The sequence below is a fragment of the Aulonocara stuartgranti genome (genome assembly GCF_965226115.1).
Source record: "Aulonocara stuartgranti genome assembly, chromosome: 1".
Classification (NCBI taxonomy): Eukaryota; Metazoa; Chordata; class Actinopteri; order Cichliformes; family Cichlidae; genus Aulonocara; species Aulonocara stuartgranti.
Window position 1 is genome coordinate 41447956 of NC_138939.1, and position 14204 is coordinate 41462159.

General features: G+C 42.8%; 1 protein-coding gene across 1 annotated transcript; it reads right to left on the reverse strand.

The window, feature by feature from the left end:
- Positions 1-132: 132 nt before the first annotated feature.
- Positions 133-13554, reverse strand: tollip (toll interacting protein). The gene is made up of 6 exons (XM_082531279.1): positions 13399-13554; positions 9153-9302; positions 7341-7523; positions 1916-2068; positions 1461-1545; positions 133-1386 (listed from the first exon to the last, which is right to left on the reverse strand). The coding sequence occupies exons 1-6, from the start codon at positions 13429-13431 to the stop codon at positions 1163-1165; spliced, it is 828 nt and encodes a 275-aa protein (XP_082387405.1). The 5' UTR covers positions 13432-13554; the 3' UTR covers positions 133-1162.
- Positions 13555-14204: the final 650 nt, after the last annotated feature.

Sequence of the window (14204 nt, forward strand, 5' to 3'; positions counted from 1 at the left end):
AACATGGAGGTTTAAGACTTTTTGAAGACAAATTTGACATTGCGAAGGGAACAATCTTACAGAAATGTTATATTCCATTTCCATTACATCTGCTATCGGCTGGCTTCTAAATCACCTTCTCACTTAAAAACATTCAATTCAATTCAATTTTATTTATATAGCGCCGAATCACAACAAAGGTCGCCTCAAGGCGCTTCATAGGTAGCAAAAACATGTGCACTACTTGTTCTTGTCTAGTGACATGTGACTGCAATTCATGCTGAATCATAAATATTCTGAATATTCTGAAATCAGTAAACACCAATGGAATACCAAAGTTCCTGGACTGAAAGATGTGTATTACACTGAGATAACAGAATCACATGACACCACTGCACTTTCAACATTAAGAGTTTTGCAGACTGACAGTCTCATGGAGAAGAACTTTGGCAGACAAAATGTTGGCAGGTTACAGGTGTGAATAGAAGACTTAAGATTAGAATATACAGTCACCAAGGAGCATTGTGGGTCTTAAAACCTCTGCAGATGTCATACTGTTGTCCTCCATTCAGATATCAGTAGCAAAGTGACATCTTCAAACTCATTTGGAAGGTAACTGCACATAAAACCTTCATGTCCTGACTTAGTGATGGTAAACCTATATTAACTTTGTTAGAAATGACTCACAGTGGACAAAAGAGTTCTTCTAACCAGGGTAGTCATTCACTCATTATTATTACTGCATACATTTCTCTATATATACACAATGAATAATTTGAAATGCACTACACACTTTACAGATACCAATAATACAGGAGGTTGTGATTTGCTGCAGTTATGGCAGGTGCAAAACAAACTGTTTACAAAAGCATCAACAGAAATATTTGGTGCACTGTGAAAATCCAATCCTGTGATTAGAGGGTAGAACACCCACTGAGTGGCTATACCAAAATGACTGTCAGAACTTGGGAGCAGAGTTGTGTTTAAGCTCTAGGGACCTTATTTGAACTGGAAACAAAGCTCTTTTGGGAACTCGGCTGCTGCTGCAGTGTGTGAGAGTATATTACTGTGGGAGGACTATAAACATGTCTATAAGAGAAGGGGTGGAGCTCTGTATATAGACTACTTTCACTGTGAATGCATGCATCTGTTAGCATGTCTGGTATCAGACTGTCTTGTATAGTTAGAGCTCCTCAGCCATCTGCAGCAGAGAGTTGATGGCAGCATCCTTGTTGCCTTGCTGTGCGTCCAGTACAGTGCGAACCACCTCTTTATCCAGGTTGGGGAACATGTCCTGCAGAGCCTTAAGGTCCTGCTCAGTGCATGGTAGGCCCTGGTTCCCAATTGCTGGCATGGTAGTTGGCACTGCCATAGGCATCATGCCCTGGTTGTAGACCGCAGGAACTCCTAGGAACACAGATGACACTGCTTATACAAGAACCAGCTTTTAACTTATTAGATACAAGGTTTCACTGACTGACCTGTGATGGGCACGTATCCTACTCCTTGTTGATATACAGATGGCATAAAGACGACAGGCTGAGTCATCATTCCTGCTGGCAAAGACTGGCACAAAGACACGGTTAACAATTTCACTTCATGGAAATAAATGAAACAGAAATGAAAGATGGTTTTCAAGATATTTCCTGACAGTGAAGCAACACTTGATCATTTTGAAAGCCTTTTCCTTAAAACTAAATCAAAATGAATAATAGATATTACAGGCTATCATGTTCCAAGCTTTCAAGATTAGTTTTGTTACACTATACAAAACAATTTATGGAAACTTTGTCATTGTCCAAATACTTCCGGGAATAATAAACCGACTGTGGATCCATAGTAACAGCATAACCAAAACTCAATCTGTGATTTAACACACAGACGTGTGATGCACTTTCCATCTTATCTGATGAAGGGTGCGTGTAAATGTCCTCACAGCAAAAGACATAACCAGGTTGATCATGCCCTCCTTGTCGTCACCCTGCCGTCCACTCAGGCTGAACCACTCATCCACCACTCTGCCCTCCCTTAGGCCTTCAGGGATGGTGACATGTGTCCATGCTATCCTGTCATCCATAGAAAATGCTCTCTGTACATCAACACATGGAAACAATTATCAGGTCAGTGGATAAATGCAAATGTATACTGCTGGATCATTAACAGCAGAGTTCAAATTCAACGGTTTCTTCATTTGTAAGGCTTTAAGACAAGGAAATTACCAGAGTATGAAAACAATTCACACAACAGTTCAGCTCAGAATATAAGATGTGACCAAAACGTTCTGGGAAGAGGCCCATAACAAACAGCTTGCCTGATTTAAATTTAGCCGTCTCTCCTTCAAGCTTGTTTGGCACCAAATATCAACAACAGTTTAAGGCACCTTATACTGTAAGGCAGGGCTGCCCAATCCCAGTCCTTGAGAGCTACTATCCTGCAGCTTTTAGATGCATCCCTACTCCAACACAGCTGAATCAAATGGTTTGATTACCTCTTCAGCATGCCATCGTGTTTGGCAAAGGCCTGATAACAAGCCATTCATTTGATTCAGGTGTGTGGGAACAAGGATGCATCTAAAAGCTGCAGGACGGTAGCTCTCGAGGACCGGGATTGGGCACCCCTGCTGTAAGGTAAAGACCCTACAAGAAAACCCAACGACTAGACAACCGCTTATGAGCGAGCACTTGGTTTTTCCTTGGTGAAGGAAAAACTCCCTTTTAACACAAAGAAACCTCCAGCAGAACTAGGCTCAGTGAGGGGCAGCCATCGTTAAAAAATTAATTAATTAAAAGAAAAACTGCCAGTCACTGATGAGCTGATGTAATTTCACCATAGACCTCAACCTCAAGCAGATAAACTTTCAACTTCTGTTTCAAATTGACTACATTTTGTGATAATGGATCATAACTGGCGGTGAGAGTGGGGTCTCTTGTTAGTGCCAAGCAGTTTGGAGAACATCCAGCACGTATTTCAGAAGAACAAAAAAAGAAGTACAAGAACAAGTACAAAGGGACATAACAGGACTTCCCCCGAGAGATCTAAAAGGTAAGAGTCATGCTGAAGATGGTCCAGAGGCGCATTAGAACAGGATCTTTAGATTTTGTAGGCCTTTTCCCTGAACCTTATGATTACACCCTATATCATCAATAAATATGCACTGTTGATAGAGACAGAATGTAAGAAAACATAGTTTCAACTGTAGTTTCATTTACTTTGTCCATCCTTGACAACACATTTCCTCATTTGAAGGGTGAAACTACAGAAACAAGGAGCTAGGAGAATTGTAATAGCACTGACACGGCATTATGTCCAGGAATACTATGCAAATAAAATCTAAGCATAAAAGCAGCCCAGATAGTTTTCCCCTGGAAATCTTAAGTAAAAAAATTACTGCTTAACAAATAACCTTGTAACTTTTTAGTAGCGTTCACAATACTGTCACATAATAAAACTGAAAAAAATATTAGGGTTATTCAAAAGTAATTTCCATCCACCATTTCACCCCCCTGACATACGTAGAGCTAGAGGAGTATTCCTGTAACCTCCACAGAGCTGTGTTTACTTGGCTAGCACATTACCAACTGCTAACCTCCACCTTTGTAGCCTGCTCGTACTCAACAATGTGTTTCTGCCTCCAAGTGCTAAAAGACAAACAATTTCTTTCACCTTTAGAAGGAAGAGTTTTCTTGCATATTTTGTATAGTACTGTGCTTTATTGGAGGATGTTGAAGTAGCTGTTTTTAAATCGCATTGCATTGGATTTTCTCTTACAAATGCAGTTTGTTTTTTGGATGATACCGTACAGGTGCACCAGTGGATGACCTATTATGTTTTTCTTATAAAAAAAGTAAAACACCCAGCACGCCCCTGCGGGCGGTTTATCCTTCAAGCTCGGGTCCTCTACCAGAGGCCTGGGAGCTTGAGGGTCCTGCGCAGTATCTTAGCTGTTCCCAGGACTGCGCTCTTCTGGACAGAGATCTCCGATGTTGTTCCCGGGATCTGCTGGAGCCACTCGCCTAGCTTGGGAGTCACCGCACCTAGTGCTCCGATTACCACGGGGACCACCGTTACCTTCACCCTCCACATCCTCTCAAGCTCTTCTCTGAGCCCTTGGTATTTCTCCAGCTTCTCGTGTTCCTTCTTCCTGATATTGCTGTCATTCGGAACCGCTACATCGATCACTACGGCCGTCTTCTTCTGTTTGTCTACCACCACTATGTCCGGTTGGTTAGCCACCACCATTTTGTCCGTCTGTATCTGGAAGTCCCACAGGATCTTAGCTCGGTCATTCTCCACCACCCTTGGGGGCATCTCCCATTTTGACCTCGGGACTTCCAGGTTATACTCGGCACAGATGTTCCTGTACACTATGCCGGCCACTTGGTTATGGCGTTCCATGTATGCCTTGCCTGCTAGCATCTTGCACCCTGCTGTTATGTGCTGGATTGTCTCTGGGGCATCTTTACACAGCCTGCACCTGGGGTCTTGCCTGGTGTGATAGACCCCAGCCTCTATGGATCTTGTACTCAGAGCTTGTTCTTGTGCTGCCATGATTAGTGCCTCTGTGCTGTCTTTCAGTCCAGCTTTGTCCAGCCACTGGTAGGATTTCTGGATATCAGCCACCTCCTCTATCTGCCGGTGGTACATACCGTGCAGGGGCCTGTCCTTCCATGATGGTTCCTCGTCTCCCTCCTCTTTCTTGGGTTTCTGCTGCCTGAGGTATTCACTGAGCACTCGGTCAGTTGGGGCCATCTTCCCAATGTATTCTTGGATGTTCGTTGTCTCATCCTGGACTGTGGTGCTGACACTCACCAGTCCCCGGCCCCCTTCCTTCCGCTTAGCGTACAGCCTCAGGGTGCTGGACTTGGGGTGAAACCCTCCATGCATGGTAAGGAGCTTTCTTGTCTTTATGTCAGTGGCTTCTATCTCCTCCTTTGGCCAGCCCATTACCCCAGCAGGGTACCTGATCACGGGCAGGGCGTAGGTGTTGATGGCCCGGATCTTGTTCTTACCGTTCAGCTGACTCCTCAGGACTTGCCTGACCCTCTGCAGGCACTTGGTGGTTGCAGCTTTTCTAGCGGCCTCTTCATGGTTCCCATTTGCCTGCGGGATCCCCAGGTACTTGTAACTGTCCTCTATGTCTGCAATGTTGCCTTCTGGTAGTTCAATCCCCTCAGTTCTGACTACCTTCCCTCTCTTTGTTACCATCCGACTACACTTCTCCAGTCCGAACGACATTCCAATGTCATTGCTGTATAGCCTGGTAGTGTGGATCAGTGAATCGATGTCTCGTTCACTCTTGGCATACAGCTTGATGTCATCAATGTACAGGAGGTGGCTGACAACTGCTCCGTTCCGTAGTCGGTATCCGTAGCCAGTCTTGTTAATGATCTCACTGAGGGGGTTCAGGCCTATGCAGAACAGCAGTGGGGACAGAGCATCTCCTTGGTAGATCCCGCACTTGATGGTGACTTGTGCTATGGGCTTGGAGTTGGCCTCTAGTGTTGTACGCCACATCCCCATTGAGTTCCTGATGAAGGCTCTTAGGGTCCCATTGATCTTGTACAATTCTAGGCATTCCAGTATCCAGCTGTGGGGCATTGAGTCATAGGCCTTCTTGTAATCAATCCAGGCAGTGCACAGGTTGGTCAGTCTGGTCTTGCAGTCTCGGCTGATTGTTCTGTCTACCAGTAGCTGGTGTTTTGCGCCTCTGGTATTCTTGCCAATTCCTTTCTGTGTCCCGCTCATGTATTGACCCATGTGCCTGTTCATCTTAGCCGATATGATGCCTGACAGGAGCTTCCATGTAGTACTGAGGCAGGTTATTGGTCGGTAGTTGGAGGGGACCGGTCCCTTCTTGGGGTCCTTGGGGATCAGGACCGTCCGGCCTTCGGTTAGCCATTCCGGGTGTCTCTCGTTAACTAGCAGCTGGTTCATTTGTGCTGCCAGACGCTCGTGGAGTGCAGTCAGCTTCTTCAGCCAGTAGGCGTGAACCATGTCGGGCCCTGGTGCTGTCCAACTCTTCATACTGGAGACCCTTTCTTGGATATCTGCCACTGTGATGGTTACTGGACCCTGTTCAGGGAGGTCGCTGTGGTCTGCCCTCAGATCCTCTAGCCACTGAGCATTGCCGTTATGGGTTGCATCCTTCTCCCATATGCTCTTCCAGTATTGCTCCGTCTCCAGCCTTGGTGGTGCTGTTCTCTTATTGTTCCCTTGCCACTGAGAGTACACCTTTGCTGGTTCTGTGGAGAACAGCTGGTTTATTCTCCTGCCTTCTATCTCTCTGGTGTACCTCCTCAAGCGGCTGGCCAAGGCTGTGAGTCTTTGCTTGGCAGTTTCCAAGGCCTCAGGTATGGACAGCTTGCTGTATTTCTTAGGCACCTTATTTGTCGCACCTTGCTGCAACTCCGTTAGTTGGCTAACCTCCCTCCGTGCTACTTTGATCTTATATATATATATATATATATATATATATATATATATATATATATATATATATATATATATATATATATATATATATATATATATGGCTTTAGGTTTGATAGGGACAATGAGGGAAAGAGAGAGGGGAAGACATGCAGCAGAGGGTCTCAGGTCGGACTCGAACCTGGTCTGGCCGCTCCCAGCTTTGCTGCATATGCTCCCCTGCTCATTCCAGTGAGCTAAACCGATGCCCGACCCATTATGTTGTTCTAATTGTGTTCCATCTTCTTCTTATATTCCTCCTATTTTCTCCCCGCTTCTTTTTTCTTTCTGTCCTTTTGTTTTTTTCCTCTGACTGTCAGCTCTGTTATTGCCATATTTCACAGCTTTTGGCCATACTACCTTGAGCATGCCCAATCTCATCTGATCTCGGAAGCTAAGCAGGGTCAGACTAGGTTAACAGCCTGAGCATACCAGGTATGTATGCTTGGCTCATCTACTAACCTGAAAGGTTGGTGGTTTAATCCCTAGCTGCTCCAATCTGCATGGCAAATATCCTTGGGCAAGATACTAACCGCAAGTTGCCCTCCAATGTAACAGTTTGTAACAGTTTGTAACAGTTTGTAACAGTTTGTAACAGTCACACCCACATCAGAGTGTGACTGTTACAAAGCACTTAAGATTAAAAAAGTGCTTCTATGAACGGATGAATAGAAACATGTTTTAAACCGCTTTGAGTACTCAGGTAGAGTAGAAAAGTGCTATATAAGAACCAGTCCACTTACTTGCACAATATGATAATGTTAAAATGAAACAGACAAATAGATAAAATGAAAAAAAAGAAGAAAACAAAGAAGAAGACCCTATAGAGCTAATCTTTGAAAAGCTGTGCCCATGTCTAACCATTCAGAAGAGAAGCTCTGTGACCTCCTCACCTCATCAAAGATCTCCAAGTAGAAAGAGTCAACCCCAGGAGGCACCGTGCACTGGATCACCTTGTTCCAGCGTGGGTTTTTGGCTCCATTATGAGCAGTTGGTGTCTCATAGACAGCATAGCCCAGTCTGATCCTACAGTATGGATCCATTCGGGTCATACCATAGTTTTTAGCCAGTTTGGCCTACACAATAAAACAAGACAGGTGGCTTCAATTAACTGATTAATTTAAGATTTGTGTATTACAGTATAGCTAGCACGTGTACTCCTGTGTTTAATCTAAGTTACACACAAAAACATAAACACTAACTAAAACTTAGTTTAGTTTATCAAGATCCCCATTAGCTCCTGTAATAGCAGAAGCTACTCTTCCTGGGGTCTGAGGAACTTTTTAACCAAAAGGTTTTTCAGACATAAAACATGAACTACATGAAAGACAAAAAAGATTTCCACGCCACCACTGGGTTAGTGAACTGACCTCTGCATTAGACTAGTTCAACAAGGAGGAAACAAAATAAACCTGTCTGTTAACTAGCACATAGAATATGGATGAAGATCCAAAAAAATAACAGTTTGTTATAAATAGGGATGGGTATCGAAAACCGGTTCTTGTTGAGAACCGGTTCCCACTGTTTCAAATCCTTGGAAGTGTTTGCCATTTTTGCAAACGATTCCCTTATCGATTCCAGTCGCCCCGAATGACGTCACCACGTCGCGGAGCGTCATTTACCCGGCAGGAAACACGGCGCCAGCGGCTCAAATGCTCAAAAGCTTGGTTATACTTTACGAGAACGGATGACAACAGGGCAACTTGCAATACTTGCAAAGTAGATGTTTCATTTAAGGGAGGAAACACTACGAATATGCAAAAGCATTTGCTCACAAAACACGCGATGACCTTAAAGGAATGTCGTGTTTTTAATTCCGCTCCGGACTCGTGAATCTCAACCCAGCAGCAGCGGTAACGTTTGCACGTCCTCTCCCGTTAATGCGGCACGTAAATAATCAACTAACAGTGCATATTATGTTAGCGCGATCTGCCTTATTACAAACCTGCCATTACTGTGCATTTAGTGACCATGATGAGACAGAGTCTGGCTCAGATGCTGGCAGTTCTCGCTGCAGTCTACCGGTAGCGTCTCCTTTCAGGCAGGATAGACGAATGTCACCGAGCAGTGACTCAGTTTGTGGTCAAAGGTTTGCACCCATTTGCCACAGCAGATGCCCCGATTTCACTTTGGTAAGTGAATGTGTTTAATTGTAGGCAGGACATTACTGGATATTCTTGTGTAATTGCTACAGAATAATTGATGTTATACTTTGTTATTGCTACAGAAGAATATTTATTTTATTATTTTACATTTACATTTTTTTTCCTGGGGACCCTGTGACACCCCATTGAAGAGCCGTAGGCTGGATCTCTTAAGACCTCACTGTTGGGTTTGTAAGGCCATGTTACTCCTAAATTTGTCTCTTGTTCAAAGAGAAGATATAAAACAAAGTTCTAAGCTAATTGACTTTAGTGTTCTCCTTTTTTAAAAATAAGAATCGATAAAGAATCGAATCGTTAAACAGAATTGAAAATGGAATCGGAATCGTTAAAATCTTATCAATACCCATCCCTAGTTATAAAGAATTTGTGGCACTTTTGCTATAATGACTTTTCAGTTAAAATTTAGAACTTAACAAACTAAACAAGAAGCTTTTATGTGTAACATAAAAGAACAAGCTGTTGGTGTGTATATTTTATCCACAATGGTACAAATACTGAAATGACATCCAGTTGTACTTCTAATAGTGAAGCTGTGCTCACCTGGACCACTGTAATGCTAAGTCGTCCTACAGTGCTTATGGAGCCTCCATACTGCAGCTGCCTGGCTGCCTGCGCATCCAGCTGGACCTGCTGCTGCTGCTGAGTGGGAGTGATTCGCAGAAAATCCTGTGGAAGCTCCCCAATATACACCTGAAAGCAAAAAACTGGTTTAAGTTTTACCCAGAAAAACCAGCATAAAGGGGGCTGGAGGAAGAGAGGATTGCTTGGTGCTGTACTAAGAGAGATACTAATTCATGCAAATTATTTAACATTGTATGTATTTTTTGAGAGAGAGAAAAGAACAAAATACAATCTATGGAAGAGAGAAACCAAAAGTTACTGACATGCAGTATGTAGTATTGCCATATAACTTAAATATGGGATAAATGAAGTGCTTATTGAAACTAAGATGAAGGCGAAGAGGAGAACAAGTGGAAAACAAATGAAGTACTCTAGCAGGGTGATCCAACCCTGACTACAAACTCAGAGCTGGTTCCACAGGAGAGGGTCAAGTAAGCTAGAAGCTCTCCCCCATTTCTACTTTTGAAATCTCTCAGAACCACAAATAAGGAGAGGAAAGTGCTCTATTGAGAAAATATAGTATTATGAGGTCTTTATAGAGTATATTCATTCAGGTCTTTGTATGTAAATGTAAAAAATATATATACCGTATTTACCGCACTATAAGGCGCACGTAAAATCCTTAAATCTTCACAAAAATCGACAGTGCGCCTTATAATCTGGTGCGCCTTATGGATGAATTTTGGTTTGTGCTTACTGACCTTGAACCGGTTTTATGTGGCACACTGTGCTCAAAAATCTGTCAAAATTTTTTTTAGAGGACCGTTGCCAGGAGCCTCGCAGAGTAATACGTACTGTGCTTCAACACAACATTCCCGTGTTGTGTGTGTATAACGACTCCAAAATGGCATATTTAAGCGTATTTTAACCTTCGAGCAATTAGTTATGCAGAAGAAAATGGAAATAGAGCAGCTGTGACATAATTCGGCATTAATGAGTCGATGGTGCGCAAGTGGAGGAAGCAAGAAGATGACCTAAAACAAGTAAAGAAGACCAAAAGGAGTTTCCGAGGGAACACGGCGCGATGGCCGCAGTTAGAGGACAAAATTGAACAGTGGGTTATTGAACAGAGAACAGCAGGCAGAAGTGTCTCTACAGTCTCTATTCGACTCAAGGCAACAGCGGCAGCACATGACATGCAGATCAGCGACTTTCGAGGGGGACCTTCTTGGTGCTTCCGTTTGATGAAAAGGCATAATCTCTCAATCCGCACAAGAACTAAAGTCTCACAGCAACTGCCAAACGATTACAAAGAAAAGTTGGCCATTTTCAGCACCTACTGCCAGAATGAGATCACTGAAAAGAAGATCCGGCCAGAACACATCACTAGCATGGACGAGGTCCTCCTCACCTTTGACATCCCCGTGAACCGTACTGTTGAGAAAACAGGGACCAGTACGGTATCTATATGCACCACAGGGAACGAGAAGTCATCCTTCACTGTAGTTCTGGGCTGCCAAGCTAATGGCCAGAAACTACCACCCATGGTCATTTTCAAGAGGAAGACTTTACCAAAAGAAAAGTTTCCGGCCGGCGTCATCGTCAAGGCTAACTCAAAAGGGCTGGATGGACGAGGAGAAGATGAGCGAGTGTTTGAGTTCATGTCAAGAGACCGGGTGGCTTTTTCCACAAATCTCCGTCTCTTTTGATCTACGACTCCATGCGCGCCCATCTCACCGAGGCTGTCAAAACCCAAGTGAAGCAAACTAATTCGGAGCTTGCCGTCATTCCGGGTGGATTAACCAAAGAACTCCAACCACTAGATATTGGTTGTTCAAAGTTAAATTACGAGCTGCGTGGGAGCATTGGATGACAGAAGGCGAACACACATTCACCAAAACAGGGAGGCAACGCCGAGCAAGTTACGCCGCTACCTGCCAATGGATCGTGGATGCTTGGGCTAAGGTATCATTCATTCATTCATTCATTTATTTGTTCATTTTCAGGCACAACAAATACCTTTATTGAACATAAAATGCACAAAACATCAGTCTCAAGTGTCGTCCGAGCTTTCACGAAGGCTGGAATAATCACTGAACAGCTAAGTAACAGCAACAAGACTGATTCAGACAATAATGAGAGGGATCCGGGCATGCTTGATGCTGAAATTGCCCAGCTGTTTACCGTAACTCAGACACGGAAGGTGAAGAGTTTGAGGGAATTGTGGAAGTTGAATGTACTGGAAAAAGTAAGTGTATTTTTCAATATTTAATGTGTTACAGCTTAACAGTGTTAAGAGTTACTGTGAATGAGCTTAATAAAGGTCAAGTTATCTGACTGTTTTGTTTGTCTTAATGCGTCATATAATACGATGCGCCTTATGTATGAAAACAGAGCCAGTCTTCAACAGTGCGCTTTATAATCTGGTGTGCCTTATAGTGCGGTAAATATGGTACTGTAACCTTATTTTGGGGCAAAGTCAATAAATATTTGAAGCAGTTTTTATCTTATTTGACTGGTGATGTACTAGTGACGACAGAAACGTAAGTTAATTTAGATAATGCTTCAAAAGTACTACCCGAAAAAGTCCCCAGAGGTATTTCTAGGTTACTGCAAGAGTCCCGTCTACAAGCAGGACTTCGGTTAACGTTACATTCTTAGACACCCGTATTCAAATGAGGGTTGGTGGACTTAATCGTGTTTTACATATCAGCATGCTAATTTGAACTCTAACTAGCAGGTACAACCTACAGTCAATTAAGTGAGTCATGATGAGACTTTTGGTTTTTTGGTTTGGTTTGGGGGTTTTTTAACTTTTGTTGAAATTGTTTGAGAGGTGTTGATTTATATGTATGGCTCACTTGGAAGACATCTTGGTGATGCTGCTGAATTTTAGTTAGCTACACTTAGGTCCATCACTTGTTGTAGAGAGACTCAGTTTTTGTAGTTATCTAGACCACTACAGTTGAAAATCCTTTCAATCAATGAATGACAATCAATGACATGCGTGATGTCACAAACATCACCACATGCTTTAGTTTGTTTGTTCTGAATAATAGCCTCGTGACAGCCTTCCTTGCTGTCATCTGACATCTCTTGGGTTTCATATTCACAATTACAGTGAAAAGTTACAGAATACAAAATTCTTCACTCTGAATCAACTTCAGATATCATGGCTGCTTTATTTGTCACGTAATAACAATGCAACAGGACCCATTTAACCTGTCTAAACAATTAATTCCAAAATTTTTGGTAAAAACTCCAGAATTAAAACTTAAGGTATGCATTCTGATCACATATTGTCCGATTTAAAATCCAATGTGGTGGTTTACAGACAGAAAACTTTGTCCAACAAATTCTAACTATATAATGACGGATCTTTTTACTGCTCTGACCAATCCAAATGAATTCACTCAGTGGGTGCAAATGCTGCTAGCAGTGTTCAAGCATGAGTCTTTTTCCCCAGTCATTACAGCCGACTATATCTCTCACTTTCTGTCTTCCACGAGTGAAACTGTACAAGAGAGAAGGAGCAAAGAATGTAGCATTAAAAAACTGCAAGACATAGTGGGGTAAATCAGTTTGTCTTCATCTACCCGAATAAACACAGAAAATGATGCGAAACTTATTGTCGCTAAGAGCAGGACTTTTTAGGATTTTGTGAGTTTAAAAGACGTAAACCATGCCTTTAATATGTTTATCTAGCCTTTCTTCCAACATTTTAACGTAATGCTAGCACGTGGAAAATATTGGACGTGAACACCGTTTTGCTCAAGTCTCAGAACTTCATTAACTTGTAATTAGTCGGTTTCTGAGTAATCATTAGATCAGCTCACCACAAATCAAAGGCTTAATTTTTTCTGACTCTTTGTAATCACAAAACATCCGGGGTCCTCTAAGCAGCAACACAGAAACTGGAATTCAGCTTCCCAGATCTGAAGCACGGGAGTGAAACTGTTCTTTATCGTTTGTTGTGTAACACGGAACACGTCAGTGTTGCTATCCTGGCAGCTTAATCCTTGAGTTGCTATTAGCTACCTAAGCTAACGCTTATCCGTTAATTACTTTCGTCGACGTTTTGAATGAGGGGTATTGAATGCTAAGCTAGTGTCCGTGCTGTGCAACTCTTTCTTGATCATTTAATGAACCAGAACTACAATCCAGAGCAACGCCTAGCTGTGTGCGTGCCAGTGCGAACAAACTAGACAAACACCGAGGTCGCTACCTGTCCCCTCTGGGTGCTGATGGTAGTTGCCATGTCGTCTCCTCTTTATCGGGATTTTCTATTTTTTCTTAAATCACAAGCTTGCGGCGTTGAAAAACAAAACAACATATACTGTCCACTACAACGGATGTTTACCCTTCGAAAGACCTCCTCTTCCTGCTTGTTTTTTTATATATGTCATGTGACAACCAGTGTTACAGTGCTTTACCGCCACCTACTGCGTTGGAGTGGGCAATAGACCCACTCTAGCCAAACCACCTTCAAGATTTTTCAGTTACTACAGAAGGTGAAGAGTCACACCTGATCCACAAATGAATGGAATGCATTCAGTGGCGGTCCAAGGCTGTTTGGCGACCTGGGCGAGCACCCCCCCCCCCCCCATAACAAACAGCAAACGACTAACAAACAGCCATCATAATTCATCATACAATGAGAATAGGACAAATCAACAATTGACACTGACTAATTAATATTGTGCTGAACACAGTCCAAAAGATTCAGTAAGCTACAAAGGAAAGTGGCAAACAAACGTAAACAAAAGTTTTCACTATCACTACTAATTTTTTTTTTTCACTATCACTACTAATTAATGTTATCTTCTTGTATCCCTGTTGTGGCCAGTGCTATCCTCTATGTTGTTGCATGCTGGGGCAGCAGGTTGAGGGTCACAGATGCCTACAGACTAAATAAACTGATCCACAATGCCGGTAATGTTGTGGGGATGGAGCTGGACTCTGTTAGGGTGGTGTCTGAGAGGCGAATGTTGTCCAAGATAAGGATAATCATGGATAATACCTCCCACCCAT

What these genes read in the sequence shown, in the direction of transcription:
- tollip (XM_082531279.1), bottom strand. Translation starts at nt 13,431, where the DNA reads ATGGCAACTACCATCAGCACCCAGAGGGGACAG. An exon ending in TCAGCACCCAGAGGGGACAG is followed by an intron (nt 9,303 to 13,398) that starts GTAGCGACCTCG and finishes TTTTGCTTTCAG; the next exon opens with GTGTATATTGGGGAGCTTCC. An exon ending in AGGATACGTGCCCATCACAG is followed by an intron (nt 1,387 to 1,460) that starts GTCAGTCAGTGA and finishes CTGTGTTCCTAG; the next exon opens with GAGTTCCTGCGGTCTACAAC.